The 16,526-nt window shown below is 35.6% G+C and overlaps 2 protein-coding genes across 2 annotated transcripts; one reads left to right on the top strand and one right to left on the bottom strand.

Annotated features, from left to right (window-relative positions):
• The first annotated feature begins 687 nt into the window (after positions 1-687).
• Positions 688-5,595, top strand: LOC132130608 (uncharacterized). Its single transcript, XM_059542369.1, has 9 exons — positions 688-915; positions 1,041-1,146; positions 1,248-1,412; positions 1,625-1,703; positions 1,980-2,053; positions 3,797-3,862; positions 4,336-4,389; positions 4,569-4,713; positions 4,944-5,595. Exons 1-9 carry the CDS (start codon positions 846-848, stop codon positions 5,043-5,045), a joined length of 861 nt encoding a protein of 286 aa, XP_059398352.1. The 5' UTR covers positions 688-845; the 3' UTR covers positions 5,046-5,595.
• Positions 5,596-6,129: 534 nt separating this feature from the next.
• On the bottom strand, positions 6,130-10,847 carry LOC132139587 (immunoglobulin-binding protein 1-like). Its single transcript, XM_059548057.1, has 6 exons — positions 10,576-10,847; positions 8,044-8,358; positions 7,119-7,314; positions 6,874-6,950; positions 6,678-6,787; positions 6,130-6,597 (listed from the first exon to the last, which is right to left on the bottom strand). The coding sequence occupies exons 1-6, from the start codon at positions 10,788-10,790 to the stop codon at positions 6,449-6,451; spliced, it is 1,062 nt and encodes a 353-aa protein (XP_059404040.1). The 5' UTR covers positions 10,791-10,847; the 3' UTR covers positions 6,130-6,448.
• Between the last annotated feature and the right edge of the window lie 5,679 nt (positions 10,848-16,526).

Below are 16,526 nucleotides of genomic sequence, written 5' to 3' on the forward strand. Positions count from 1 at the left end.
CAAATATTTGTGGTGTGCCTAATTTGATGTTAAATAGAAATCGAAATAATAAATATACTGACATTATCTAACTGGCTCTTGAGATGGGATGAGGGACAGTTTTACTTTTAATTAGATGTAATGTTTGTGTGGATTGGAATCTCTTTCATGTTCATCAGTCTTGCAGTGTGTGTGTGACACCACCACCTGATTTATGCTGTTGTTCAAGTTTGTGGTTGGTAAGATTTTGCAATCTTTGTTTTAAGGAAATCTCTCACGCTTCACTATAAGAGATCAAAAGTACTTTATCAAACCATATCTTAAATACAGTAAAAAACTAATGCATGAAATTTTTTACTTGGATATATTTTTAAATGTAATTCTAATATGCTGATTTGGTGATCAAGAATAATTTCTAATTATACTTTTTTTTTTTTTTAATTCTTTGATTAATAGAAGGTTAAAAAGAACAGCATTTATTTAAAATATAACTTTTTTATATCATAATTGTCTTTTTTTTTGTTTTTTTTTAATTAAACATTTTTTTTTAAATAAGCATAAATATCCAGCACTGTGACATAATAAACACTATCTAAAATATGTCAAATAGAATTTCATAATTGTTTTAACTTGGTAACAGTTCATGGCCTCATGTTAATACATTGAAGGAAAAAAATAAAAATAATAATGTACACACCAGCAAATATCTACTGAAAACAGCAAGAGTTTCACATCCTCTACCTGTAGGTGAGTATCTGCGCATGCTTCAGCTCTTGTTGTGTTGGGTGTGTGTAACACCATAAATACCCCAGTCAGGTGCAAAGAGCCTTTTATGCAAGTATCCTTGTGTGGGGGGGGACTAAAAGATGAAGGTCTTACTGTACGTGTGTTTTATCTTGTTTGTTACTGATGAAGCAACCGGACAGACAACAAACCGTAAGTGTGATCAAAAGAAGGTTTAAATATGTTGCAATGGTTATGTATTGTCTGTTTTACAAATAATCATGATACATTAGATGTAAACTAAAACTCTCACTATAGTTTCTGTATGTGTTCTTCAGCTGCCTGTGATAAAGTTAATGACTTTGACCAATGTTTGGATAATGGGGGGCTCTGTGATGAGAAAATGAGCAGATGTACCTGTTTCGAAGGACAACCATTCTGTCGGTAATCTACTCTTTATTGATTACTTTTTGTGATACTCCACACAGTAGTCTATAACACAAGCTTGTTTTGAGATTCACTCCTTTCTTCTGTTCTCTGTGTAGGTGCAACAGTCAAAAGGGTGAGTTTTACACTGATGAAAACTGCACTCAAAGATGGACAGTAGTGACCTTTGCCCTGGTGGCATCTCTGCCTGGTCTTACACTCGCTGTGCTGGTGGGGGTGATCGTTTACGTGATAATGTTACCATCAGACAAGAGCCACACAGGGTGAGAATGACCGATACAAATCTAGAAGTAGTTTTAATGTAATTAAATGTAACTTTATTGATTCTGAATAGCATCAGGCGAGTCTTTATGTGTCTTACATAGTCTGACTTGTGTGATTTAATAAAGAATATGTCTTAAAGCCCATGATGCCCATTAAGTCGTTACATCTAACAAGTAATTAATTCTCTCACTGTGCATGTGTTTGTGTGCAGTGAAGGAAAGACGACACCCAAGACATCCTCTAAAGAGCAGGGCATGGTCCCTGGAATTGCTTTTTCTTCTGATATTAATGTGAGTCAACAATGTGTGTGTCTTGATGGTAAAATAGTTAATGATTCATAGAAGCAGCACAGCGCTGCCGTAATCTTAACCAGATACATGGATCTATCTTGAAAAACCTTTGGAAGTCATACAGCACAACAAATCATAAGCAGAGCACATAAGACATTTTTAAGCCTGACCGATCTGACAGGGATCAATGTTGGCTTCTTGAGTGATCTGCTAACTATTAAAATGCACATGGTCTTGATCTTTCATTTTTTTCTGCCTTTTGTTTTGCTTTCAAAGGGTCGTCCTCCCCCAAACATGAGACCTGTGCAAGAAAATCATGTTCTGAAAGCCATGCCCAACCGCCTGTATAGGTATTTATTTTTTAAGCCAACATATTCATGCACTGGACAATTTTGTAATTTGGGGTGATTTTTTTATTGCAAAACAGTTCTGTGTGGCATGAAAACATCAAAATTACACTTACATTACACGTACTGAAATATATATACATATATATATATATATATATATATATATATATATATATTTTTTTTTTTTTTTCAAATGACATTTAAAAGATTTGAATTTTTTTATTTACATTTTATTCTTAAAAACTTTTTTTTCTGGCTTGCTGCTGACAGTATTCTCTATTTTTATGGAGTGAGAGATATCCAAAAAGAGTTATCCAAAATCCCCTCTGTAAAAACCTGGAGCTTTCACACTAGCACTTCTGGGGCTCGCCCGGGTTAGATGATGTGAACACTGTTTTCTGAACTGATGTGAACGCAATCATAGTTAAATCAAGGAAGTGAACGACTATTAATGACAATAAACGTCAAAACGATCTCAAAGGAGTTTTTTATTATAGAAATCAGGTAATGAATTACTCATCCACAGACGTGTACATGTACAACAAGTGTTGGCTTGATTCAAAGGGCAGGCGCACGCTTTCTATTTAGTCTTACTGAAAATAGACGACAAAAGTATTCTAAAATCTATTTTAAGGTTGTGTTCTGTGTCAGTTAAATTGAATAACAGTTGGATGTAAATTGTCTGCAGAAAAGTAAAACAATGAGCTGCTAAAACGTCTGCCTCCTGTCGATCACCTTTATCTGACTGCATTACTAGCCTATCATAATTTCATGCCACACAACAGGCAAGCATTATACCAGTCATCCACCAAAATGCAGATCAATAAATAAACAACGTAAATTAAATAAACATAATACAGTCCAGTAGCCTAGGGTAAATTAAATAAATTAATAATGTAATAATTTCTATAATAATTAATCTAATAATTTCTTAATTCAAAATAAAATTTTAATAAATCCATCTCTGATAATCCCAGGTTGCTATGGTCACGCAAGGTTGTTTACGCATCAAACTCGTGGCCACAAGAAATGGATGGGATCTGGAGGCTACAACATTTTATCACGTTCCCATGAATTAAAATCTTGTGGCTATGACAAAACTAATTGAACTACGTATATCACCGCATCCCAATATTCTCTCTTTATGTCATATTCAGTCTTTATTCACATACATTTTCATATATTTTAACATATTCACAGTCATGCTTTATTCAAATACATTTTTGTGGTACTTAGATTACCATAGAATATTTTTTTTTCTTTAGAGTTAATTAATTTATGTGAGTACAATTTTGACTGCTACAGGTTGTTGTTTTACTGTTTAAACTTTTTTAAAATTAAATTAAATTAAATGTCTCTGCAGCATATTTAGATGGATGCGTGGTCCTCAAATGGGATGTCCTGCTCGCTCTATAAGTAGGCTACATAGTTAATGTTACATAAATTATTGAATAGCCAAGATAAGATTAGTTGTATTGGTAAGATTAGTTTGAATCAATGTGGTTAGCTGTCTCTAAAATATATTTAGATATCACTCCAGCTAGTCAAAATGTTATCTGTATGCTATATGTATGTATCTATAACAGGCCTACTAATAATTATGGTGAAATTGATCCTGTGTTTGAACCAATGATCTCTTTATATACGAGAACAGTACAGTGGTTGGACTATAATATTTTTTATAAACTTTTTTTGCTATATCGTTATGTATTTTAGTATTTAACTATCTGCATCACTCTTCAGTTCATCCAGCGGTGTGCATCCATCTGTTAACAGCATGACTGATGGACGGCACCGTGAGCCGAACAGGTATGTGGCCACTATAGCCTATGATGCTGGTAGATAAATTAAACAAGTGTTAACTGAATTCCTTAGTGCTCTCCATTAACAAAACGCTAACTATCAGATAATCTGGCACATTTAGCATATGATTAATTAGCATGTATAACTGCTCGTGTGGCTGAATAAGAGTCTGTTATTGAACTGAACTCTATCAACACTGAACTGACTCAGGCTGAGTAAAAATATTCCTGCCTTCTGTAGAACTGCTTAATTTGTTTCATAAATGATTAACTTTGTTATTGTTATGAAACTATGTAAATGTAATTTTAAAGAATTCGACTTACTCCATAATCGAGTTTCCATAATTTGATTCTGCTGTTTTCCCGTTTCATACTGTGGAGCTGCTTTGAAGCAAGCTGTGTATTGTATAGAGCACTTTAGAAATAAAGGTGATCATGAAGAATCTGTCTCTTAAAATGTCACTTTGATTGTCTCCACAGTGTGTACACTGGCATGCGTGACCCTCCTATGGGAGGTCCTGTGCAGCCTTACAGGTAGTTCATAATTCTACATAAAATTATTAAGAGCTCATATGATTTTACCACAGATTCTCTAGCAAAATATATTTTCTGAATGTATATTTATATCAAGATCAAAAGTGAAAATTGTAGTGTCCATGTTTTGTACTCCATGCCCATGTCATGTTTAACTCGTGTTTTTTGTGTGATTGTAGCAATGGCGCAGTTCGGGGTCAGATTGTTAGCAACCCTTATGCTAGAGATTCACCCAGCCGAAACCCCTATAAAGAACACAGCCCTTCTGCAGACCACCACAGTGATTACAGACCACATGCCCCTTCACACACATATGAAGACCTGGTATGATTTAAAAATATATGAAACATTTCAGTTTCAGGAATAGATTAGTAAATGTTCATGAGTTGATTTGTTTTCCTCCATGGAGTCACTAAGATATTATGGTACAACACACAGCAAATGAGCAATTCAGCAGCAGTGTTCTGATAAGACTCAGGATATGAGCTTACTGTGGATAACCAAAGGTCTTCACTTCAAATAACTCTTCCTTTTGCTCTTTATCACTTCAACAGAAACCGAACCAGCCCTATTCTCCTGCTCCACTCTTTGCTTCCTCTGAGCATGGAAACCTCCACAATGGATTTCCACGACCCCAGTTAAATCTACAATACTAGAACCCTTTTCTTTTCATTATTAGAACGGATCCATTTTGTAATTATTTGATGAGTTAAAAATATATTTTGTTGCTTATTTAATTATTGCCTCATGATTAAAAAAAACTAACGTAGTGTTGCTAATTTGTGCTTACTTTAGTATAATACTGGTTTTTATGTTTATATGTCCTGTAATATAAGTTTGAAATATACATTTGGGCACAAAGTCAAAAAGTACTTTGGAAAAAGAAACCCTAGATTTTCATATAAACTGAAAATATTTTTTGGAACTAAAAGAAGAAACAAAAGTTCTACAATAAACACTTGACCATGATCTTAAATAGGAAAGACAGGATGAGGAATTTACAGATGTGCAATTCACAAACAAGTGGCCTTTCACCAACAAAACATGTTTATTATTTCCTTCTTTTAAAAAAAGGTCATACTTTTGGTTGTCATTTTGGATCATCAGATTTTACACTTTTGAAGTCAAAAACAAGAGAACATGCCAAATAATCATAAATTCATGGTAATTTTTTTATTTATTTAAAGTCTCTCCATTAGTTATGCTGATAATAAATTTGAAATGTTTTGTATTATATCACAAAACAAGCATTATTACTAGAGACCATTGCATGTAACATTCATATATAAAGGAACAGGCTGTTGCTAGATGATCACTTTTTATGTTTACTGAAGAACTGGAAGTTGACCTTACAAAAAGTTTTCCAAAAGAAAAGCAGCATTGCCAGATAATAAATACATTTGAGAATAAAAAGGCAGTCTATACAGTTTGTTTCAATGTCCCACACAGTTTCTTCAGCAATTCTAAACCACATTGTCAGATCCACTCAAGTGCTGCTATTGGTTCTAAATGCTCTTGCTGAACCGTCTTCACTGAAGCATCTCATCTGAAACAGACAACGAGGTCTAGAAGTATTGGCTAACACTTAACGGACATGCAGTCTTAATTGGCTTCAAATCAAACAGCACATGAGGTGTAATTATGTGTGTGATAATGTCCTTCTGCGTCAACTGATTTTGACTTTAAATGGTGACAGTACAGAGAACACTTCTGGAGAAATGCTGCACTCAAAACAACATTCATTAAAAGACAAAATTTTATTAATGTAGGAAAAGGTGACATGAAATGATGCAAAAGGCCCAAACATCCATCTCCATAAATGCTCAGGGGTTTATGGTCTTATTTAAGCTCACCAAGATTTAAGATTTATCTAGAGACACATAAAAGAATGTCAAATACTCAAACTCGATTTAGAAAAAAAAAAAAAAAGTCACCAATTTAACTAACCACTACAGCGCAACTCTCTGTTGTGTCCATGTCACATATTGGCAGCATTGGGAGGTTTATTTGTGGGAACTGAAGGGATGCGCATACATGTGTGTACTTGAGTGAAATCAGATCAGCCCATGTTTTTGCGGTTGCCATATCCTCTCCGGTGTGTATCCTTCCAGTCGTCCCAGTCACGTGCCTTCTGCAGTGCCTCTCCATCATCATTCTCTTCCTTTCTCTCTCTTTCTGCTCTCTCATCTTCCTCTGCATCATCATTTGCTGTGGAGGAAACATTCTACATATAAACATTCTACATATAATTTATGTTCTGCAAAAGCACTCAACATGTCTGCGAGTACCTGCACTGCGTGGGATGCCCTGGTCAGGTAAACATGCTTGCCGCCGGTGCTGCTCATACCATTCATCCACTGTCATGGTAGAAAGACTGGGATAGCCTGCACCAAACACTCTGGAATACATGCAGAAAAAAAAAGATCACACATAAACAAAACTGCAGCACTGAACGTCATAGACATGCTTCAAATACACACATACTTTGCCTGCACAGCATCCTTAGTCAGGATAAAAGGCTTCATAGGCGGTCTTTTAGGTGGAGATGGCTGGGGCATGCTCTAAAGAAACAAACAATTATTAACCTTAATTTTAGATAATAATTCACATTTTTTAAATCTATATATTTTTGCATTAAATCAGAGGTAGATGTAGGTAGAGTGGTAGGTATGCAACCACATCATTCACACAAAAAACACACAGATGTAATTCATGTGGCGATTAAACACCTGCTTGAAAAGCTCCATCCGTTTCAGAATCTCAATCTCCTGATTGATAGATTCGATCTCCTCGACGGCCAGGGTGACCCACCTGCGCACATTCAGCAGGTAAAAATCTCTCACCACCTCTTCATCGGCTGAACCAGACTCAACCAGCCCCCTGATGCCACTCAGCTTAGCTTCTGTCTCCTTACGCTGATTAAACCTGGAAACAACTTGCAGAGTAAATATGCAACACGTGAACGTTACACAGACATCATCACAACTGATGGAAAAGACACAAACATCTTAAAAATATTACATACACAGTACACTATCATTCAAACGTTCAGTGTCAGTCACATTTTAAAATAATAATAATCATCATGGTTTTATTCAGCAAGGACCGACACTGGATGATGAATACATTCATGCATGAAAAAAAATATTCAATAGCTCCTTTCACACAGTAACACCAGTAAATTCCCGTAAAATGTTACTTTAGCGGTAAATACAACAATGTGCTGTTCACACAGGAAAAGACATTTCGTATTTGTACCGGTAAAGGACCATTCAGATATTGATTTCAAAATACTGGTCAATTTAGTGACATCACTAACTGGAAATGACCTCTTCTGGTGTTGTGTCTGTAAACAAGGAGGGGTATACACAGTGTTTTGTTGATGTTTTCATTTTTGTGTCAAACGTTCACTTTCACGTAGCTGCTTTTGGCTCAGAGACATCGTCTTAGATGACTTTAGACATTTCTTGAACTTCTGTAAACAGTGTGTATTTAATTGGTCATCTTGCGGTAATTTACCGGCAACTTCTCACACAGGTAAATAGCTGGAACAAATTTACAGATATTTCTGAAAAGGTCCTGTTCACACATGATCTCTTAACGGTAATTGAGCAGTAAAGGCTGTATGTGTGAATGGGGCAGCTGCCAACCCACCTATCAATTTTGGCTCGTCTCTGTGTTGCCATGGCAATGAGGTCTGGCTGTGACATTGGCATGGGGACTGATGGATTCACCTGCTCCTCAGGAGGAGTATCTGCTGTGTTCTCACTGGTTTTGGGCAGCTGAAAACTACATATGTCATAGTTCTTGCATCTCTGAAGGAAGTCCATGAAGTAGACGCGGGCTGCCTGCACATGCTCCAGCCGCTTGCTGCGATTCACCTGTTTCATGGTGAGCGCTCCCAGAAGAGCCGGCAACAACAGGTACTTCAGGTCGGCTGTGGAGATCTCCTCCAGTGCCTCATTACGACTACATAGAAAATAAGGAAATTAAAAAGGAGTTTGCTGTTGTTTTGTAATGGTCTTGGAACCCACTGTTTGTTTTTTTGCAAAATATGATCTCATGTTCAAATACATTCCTGAACAGTTTGTATAATACAGGTGCTGGTCATATAATTAGTTGATTTATTTCACTAATTCCATTCAAAAAGTGAAACTTGTGTATTAGATTTATTCATTACACACAGACTGATATATTTCAAATGTTTCTTTCTTTTAATTTTGATGTTTATAACTGACAACTAAGGAAAATCCCAAATTCAGTATCTCAGAAAATTACAATATTGTGAAAAGGTTCGATATTAAAGACACCTGGTGCAACACTCTAATCAGCTAATTAACTCAAAACACCTGCAAAGCCTTTAAATGGTCTCTCAGTCTAGTTATGTAGGCTCCACAATCATGGGGAAGACTGCTGACTTGACAGTTGTTCAAAAGACGACCACTGGCACCTTGCATAAGGAGGGCAAGACACAAAAGGTCACTGCAAAAGAGGCTGGCTGTTCACGGAGCTCTGTGTCCAAGCACATTAATAGAGAGGCAAAGAGAAGGAAAAGATGTGGTAGAAAAAAAAAAAGTGTACACGCAATAGGGATAACCGCACCCTGGAGAGGATTGTGAAACAAAACCCATTCAAAAATGTGGGGGAGATTCACAAAGAGTGGACTGCAGCTGGAGTCAGTGCTTCAAGAACCACTACACACAGACGTATGCAAGACATGGGTTTCAGCTGTCGCACTCCTTGTGTCAAGCCACTCTTGAACAACAGACAGCATCAGAAGCATCTCGACTGGACTGCTGCTGAGTGGTCCAAAGTTATGTACTCTGATGAAAGTAAATTTAGCATTTCCTTTGGATATCAGGGTCCCAGAGTCTGTAGGAAGAGGGGAGAGGCACGTTGCCACGTTGCTTGAGGTCCAGTGTAAAGTTTCCACGGTCAGTGATGGTTTGCGGTGCCATGTCATCTGCTGGTGTTGGTCCACTGTGTTTTCTGAGGTCCAAGGTCAATGCAGCCGTATACCAGGAAGTTTTAGAGCACTTCATGCTTCCTGCTGCTGACCAACTTTATGGAGATGCAGATTTCATTTTCCAACAGGACTTGGCAGCTGCACACAGTGCCAAAGCTACCAGTACCTGGTTTAAGGACCATGGTATCCCTGTTCTTAATTGGCCAGCAAACTGGCCTGACCTTAACCCCATAGAAAATCTATTATTGTGAAGAGGAAGATGCGATATGCCAGACCCAAGAATGCAGAAGAGCTGAAGGCCACTATCAGAGCAACCTGGGCTCTCATTACACCTGAGCAGTGCCACAGACTGATCAACTCCATGCCACGCTGCATTGCTGCAGTTATTCAGGCAAAAGGAGCCCCAACTAAGTATTGAGTGCTGTACATGCTCATACTTTTCATGTTCATACTTTTCAGTTGTCCAAGATTTCTAAAAAATCCTTTCTTTGTCTTGGTCTTAAGTAATATTCTAATTTTCTGAGATACTGAATTTGGGATTTTCCTTAGTTGTCAGTTATAATCATCAAAATTAAATAAACATTTGAAATATATCAGTCTGTGTGTAATTAATGAATATAATATACAAGTTTCACTTTTTGAATGGAAATAGTGAAATAAATCAACTTGTTGATGATATTCTAATTATATGACCAGCACCTGTTTACTAATGCTAGTTTAATTGACAGTTTGCTAATATAATAGTACAAGGGAAAATACACACACAGTACATCATAGTTGCTGAAAGAAAACTGCTGTACTCCTGTAATGTTCAATAGTGGGTAACAAATCACCAAATCAGTGAAGATAGGACATCACGACGAGTCTTCAGTCGGTTTACACAGCTCAGTCATACGCTAAATAACTGTAAGAACTTGGCAACAATACACTTTTGTAGATTAAAAGGCCTTTACTGTACTGTAAAAGTATAATAAACACATCCTTAACATTTACTGTTTTGACTGGCAAAAGATGAATAGACAAAATATGATTATTATGATCATTATTAACGCGTCGCTCGCGCGCAATCCTTTGATGGCTAACATTACGTTGATTATAACAGGAGCAGTTTAACATGTCGCCTCATGTGCAGCTGGTGTGTTTTGTTTAGTCTGAGTGTGTGAGTCTGTCTCTCTGTGTGTGTGTGTGTGTGTGTGTGTGTGTGTGTGTGTTCCTCAAACCTAAACAGGTCGAGCTGATTGACCATCCCCGTCGCCTCCTCCAGCTGCATGATGCCGCGCTTCACTTTCACCTGCACTGCGTTGGAGTTGCTCGGCTCGTTTGTGGAGTCCACCTCTTCATACAGCTTCCAGCCCCGGTCCAGTAAATCCGACAGTTTCGGAGCCTCTGAACCGCTGGGGTTTTGTGTAGTATTAGTGTCTTCAGCGGCCGCCATTTCTCAAAGCGGATTTAAGATCCTGCTCGGCTTCCGTTTGTTCCGGTTCTTAGCTTCCAGTCGGTTCTCTGTGTTGCAGTTCTGACGTCTCACTGAAGATGTCAATAGAGATCATTGCACCAGTGCCCTTTACTACTTTTCTGTTTAATGCCACACTAAAGGTGTATTATATCCTTTAAGAAAACAAAAAGGCATTATCATCATCATTGAATCAGAAGTACGTTAGGTAAGGAAACAAACAAACAAACAAATAAATACCTACAAATATAACTGTTAGCTGTAAACAGCGATTACGGTGCAAAGCACTACAGAAGCAAGCCTCAGACCAACTGCAGGAATTAGTAATTTAAACCATTTTAAGATTATTGTAGTCAAAATGGCTGAAAAATCATAAATACAACCACTAGTTATATGATTTCTTGGCTTATCACTGTTGACCAATAGGTGGCGCTGTTACCAAATAAATGTGTCATGGTCAGTGTGAGGTGACAAAGGCACATACTATGGCAAGCCGTTGTAACATTTAATCTATTAGCCGTACTGGTATCTTTTTCATGTTACTAGTACTTATTTTTTAGATACTAGTATCTTTTCCATTAAGTACTAGTGCTTATTCATTAACTACTAGTGCTTATTCTTCAGGTACTAGTGTTTATTCTTTAGGTACTAGTGTCTTTTGTAAAGTTAGTACTTATTCGTTAGATACTAGTAGCCTACTTAATCATTAGATACTAGTACTTATTCCAGTAGTGACTAGTATTTAATTAAACTCTTCGTGTTAACAAAAAATAGATCTAGTACTTATTTTTTAGTTACCAATAACTTTTTAGACCAGAGATATCCTGAACTTAATAGATACTAGTACTTTTTAAATGTGCATTTCTGCCCAGTATGGTAATTGTATGTTGAATATTAACGAGCCAGCAACATATAGGAGAGAGATTAAACAGGAAACTGAAACAAGGAGATGGATGTACTTTTTTTGAGTAGACTAAATAGAAAAGAAACAATGATTTGTACACAAGCACATAGAAAACATATTTTTGTCAGTTTTTTAACTGTAATTTCGTAAATATGGTAGCCACATAATATAATGTGTTTGTCAGTCTTTGAGTGACCTCTGCTGGCAGGATGGAGATACGACACAAATTTTATTAGCTGTTATTTTCCTATTTTTCCTCCAGTAAAACAATATGTTAATTTTTTTTTTTTTTTTTTTGCATATACAATCATGCCCAAAAATATGGACACCTTTGGTAAAATTAATATTATCTTTTATTTTAAAAATTCACAAAAATCTAACTTTTCATTGGATAATAAGAATTTAAAATGAGGGGAAATATCATTAGGAAATAAATGTTTTTCTCTAATACACATTGGCCACCATTAAGGACACCCCTAGAAATTCTTAAGAGTAAAATAACTTATAAAGTATATTTCCATTTATATTCACAGTTTTGAGTACTCCAGGGTGATTATGAACATGAAATTATCTAGCCATTGCTACCTGTTTCACAGAAATATAAAGAGGAGGGAAAACAAAGCCCAAATGCCCTTAATCATTAATCACAATGAGAAAAACTAAAGAATATATTTCTGATGTGCAGCAAAAGATAACTGAGCTTCACAAATTAGAAAGTGACTTTCACAATAGAGCTAGAGCAGTGAAAATTCCCATTTCCACCATCAGGGCAATATTTAAGAATTTCTAATCAACAGAAAATGTTATAAAACTGCCTGGAAGAGGACATGTGTCTATATCATCCTAATGCACGGTGAGGAGGAGAGTTTGAGTAGCTAAAGACTCCCCAAGGACCACAGCTGGAGAATTGCAGAAAATAGTTGAGTCTCGGGGTCAGAAAACCTTAAAAAATTGTCAAACAGCACCTACATCACCACATGTTGTTTAGGGGGGTTCCAAGAAAAATTCTCCTAGTTCATCCGAAAACGAACTCCAGCATATTCATTTATCAGACATAACTGGAACTTCAAATGGCACTGGCTTCTATGGTCAGATTAAACGTAAAAATTAGCTTTTTAGCAGCAAACACTCAAGATGGGTTTGGTGAACAGAGAAAAACAGTACCCCATGTGTAAAATAAAATATACTGCTGTATTTTTGATGTCATAGGCCTATATTTCTGCTGGAGGTCCTGGACATCTTGTTTAGACACATGGCATCTTTGATTCTATCAAATACCAACAGATAAAAAAATAAAAAATCTACTCCGGTAGAAATCTTATAATGTATCATGTTTGGATCATCCAACCGTACAATAATCCAAACACAAACCTCAAAAACAACACAGAAATGGGTCACTGAGCACAAAACCAAGCTTCTGCTCTGGTCATTCCAGTCTTCTGACCTGAACCCTACAGAAAATGAGAGGAGTGAACTGAAGACATGGAGCTGGGAATCTAAAGGGTCTGGAGTGATTCTGGATGAATGGTCTCTGATCTCTTGTCAGGTGTTCTCTAACCTCATCAGACATTATAGGAGAAAATGTAGAGCTGTTAAACTGGCAAATGGAGGTTTAAAAAAGAATTCAGTAAAAGGCTGTCCTTAATTGTGGCCAATGTTTATTAGAGAAAAACATTTATTTCATAATGATTTTCCCCCATTTTAAATTCTTATTATCCAATGAAAGGTTAGATTTTTGTGAATTTTTAAAATAAAATATCAAAATTAACAATGCAGATTCATTTTCACAGACTTCTTTGATCATATTTACCAAGAGTGTCCATATTTTTGGGCATGACTGCAGCGACACTGAATGTTTTTACATTAATATTCTGTACAGGGCACACTGGTGCTACGGACACTGAATGTTTTTACATTAATATTCTGTACAGTGCACACTGGTGCTACGGACACTGAATGTTTTTACATTAATATTCTGTACAGGGCACACTGGTGCTACGGACACTGAATATTTTTACATTAATATTCTGTACAGTGCACACTGGTGCTACGGACACTGAATATTTTTACATTAATATTCTGTACAGTGCACACTGGTGCTACGGACACTGAATGTTTTTACAATAATATTCTGTACAGGGCACACTGGTGCTACGGACACTGAATATTTTTACATTAATATTCTGTACAGTGCACACTGGTGCTACGGACACTGAATATTTTTACATTAATATTCTGTACAGTGCACACTGGTGCTACGGACACTGAATGTTTTTACGTTAATATTCTGTACAGGGCACTCAAAATACAAACCTTGTTGGGGTTTTCAGACAAACATTTTCTTTATTTGAAAAGAAGGCCATTGCTATATATATCAATAAAACTAATAATGGTTATGGTTATTGTTTCTAAATAAAAACACTAAACAAAATAAGAAATATTACTTTTGTAATAACTCTATTTCATTGTAATATACAAAACTGAGTAGCCTATATAAGAATAAATATAATAATAAATATAGCTGCAAAAAAACAAAAACAAAACAAAAAACACACTTTTTTACCCTGGAGAATGACGTAAGGAATTGCAATTTTTTTTACCTCAAAGATCGTAATTATTTTAGCTATTTTTACTCAAATCAGGGTTTTGCAAGCAATAATGAGTACTCAGATAATTTATTTTATTTTTAATTCGTACTCGTCGCCGGAAGGCTCCCTCGAGCAGAAACTCCACAAGTGAGACTCACTGATGAAGTTCCAGGAAATTCAGCTTTCGCTGTAGATGTAGCTGAATAACATTTAGATAGATGTTTTACTGATGAAACTTGATGAAAATAAACAATGCCTGCGACAATATATGCTTTTATCTCTGCTCTTCAAACCATCTCGCGTATTTTTATAAGAATAAAGTTTAAAATGCAATCCTAATGCAAATTTATTCTGCGTATTGTATTACCATGTGGACTCTGATTGGACGGTGGAGAGGTACTCATGTTTATGTAATGATCTGCTTAAATGAAGATATCTCCAAAACGAACAGGGACTCGTAGTTATTCTGTTTTTGATTTTCATCTTTTAATTTCTGACTAGTAATTATTCTAATAGTAACTAGTATCTATTTAAATATTAGTAATAAGTATTCATTAGATACTAGTACTTCTTTTTTAGATACTGGTACTTATTCATTAGATACTAGTTATTATTTAATAGATACTAGTAGTTAATCATAAGGTACTAGTTCTTATTCTTTAGACACTAGTACCTTTTGTAATCACTACTTGCTATTCTGATCTTACTAGTCAGATCTGCTTTTTTACTCGTCTTATTTTATGTCTAGTCCAAATGGCTACAGTAGAGTTAAATAAAAAAAATTACTAGTAAAAAAAAAATTCACACTAGTAACATTAAGGATAAGTACTAGTATCTAATAAATGTGTACTAGTATCTATTAAATAAGTACTAGTATCTATTTAATAGGTACTAGTATCTAATGAATGAGAACTAGTTTTTAATAAATAAGCACTAGTACATAATGAATAAGTACTAGTATCTAATAAATAAGTACTAGTGTCTATTTAATAGGTACTAGTATCTAATGAATGAGTACTAGTATCTAAAAAAATACATACTAGTACCCAATGAATAACTACTAGTACATAAAAATTAAGTACTAGTCACTAGTGGAATACATACTAGTCAAAACTGAATGATGGAACCCCATAGAAGTCAATAGCAAAAATTTTAAATTTGTTACTAGTAACAATATAAAAGTTACTAGTCACTACTGAATTAAGTACTAGTATCTAATGAATAAGTATTAGTGTCTAATAAATAAATACTAGTATCTAATGAATACTTACTAGTATCTAATTAATAAGTGCGAGTATTTAATCAATAAGTACTAGCATCTAATTAATAAATACTAGTACCTAATAAATAAGCACTAGTATCTAATGAATAATTACTGTACAAAAGACACTAGTACCTAAAAAATAAGCACTAGTACTTAATGGAAAGATACTAGTATCTAAAAAATAAGTACTAGTAACATGAAAAAATATACTAGTACAGCTTATAGATTAAATGTTGCAACGGCTTTCCATACATATACAAAGTTTGGAGTCAACTTTGTAGTTTGGCACTGTGTCTAAAATTTGTAACAGCGCTGTACAAAACCGGTTTCGTTTATACACACAAAATCCGTAACTTTTTGTTATAACAGTCGGAAGATCATCTGACTCGATTTGGGTGAAAATCTAACCAACAGCTGATGAGAAGTAAAAAAAAAGTAGGTTTTCAACATAAATCAAAATGGCGGACAGGAAGTTCAGCTGACTAAGGCAAAATTGGTATCTATGTTGTCGGTAATTTTTGGAAATTTAATAATTAACATTTAATGAATGGTTTATAGCGAGTGTGATTTCATCAAGTACAACATGTCCCTGGATTAACATCCATGTTGATCCTGGAACAACATTCCAATCAACCAATCAGAATTGAGATATAACTTTTCAGGAAATAACTGTTTTAGGCTTACAATCGGGGTTAGGTGCTTCTACACCCTTGTTAATCAGCGGTCATCTCCCACTGATTTTAGGAATAAATTATGGGTAGGGTTAGGTTTAGGGCTAGGGATTAGGTTAAATCTATATTTTTGGATAATAATGTTGATCCAGGATCATCAAAAGATGTTGATCCAGGATCATGTCTTTGTCACGGCGCTGTAGGACGCGCAGAGGGAGAAACAGGGTCTGGGTCCAAATGCAGGGGAAATTATGACTTTTAATAAAAGAGAACAAAAAGGCCAACACGGCA

This window comes from Carassius carassius, chromosome 4 (assembly GCF_963082965.1).
Source record: "Carassius carassius chromosome 4, fCarCar2.1, whole genome shotgun sequence".
NCBI lineage: Eukaryota > Metazoa > Chordata > Actinopteri > Cypriniformes > Cyprinidae > Carassius > Carassius carassius.

Coding starts and splice junctions, on each gene's coding strand:
- LOC132130608 (XM_059542369.1), top strand. CDS start 846: ATGAAGGTCTTACTGTACGTGTGTTTTATCTTGTTTGTTACTGATGAA. Junction 1,413..1,624: donor TCAGACAAGAGCCACACAGG/GTGAGAATGACC, acceptor GTTTGTGTGCAG/TGAAGGAAAGACGACACCCA. Junction 4,714..4,943: donor CACACACATATGAAGACCTG/GTATGATTTAAA, acceptor TCACTTCAACAG/AAACCGAACCAGCCCTATTC.
- LOC132139587 (XM_059548057.1), bottom strand. CDS start 10,790: ATGGCGGCCGCTGAAGACACTAATACTACACAAAACCCCAGCGGTTCA. Junction 7,315..8,043: donor AGACGAGCCAAAATTGATAG/GTGGGTTGGCAG, acceptor AGTTGTTTCCAG/GTTTAATCAGCGTAAGGAGA. Junction 6,788..6,873: donor AAGGATGCTGTGCAGGCAAA/GTATGTGTGTAT, acceptor CATGTATTCCAG/AGTGTTTGGTGCAGGCTATC.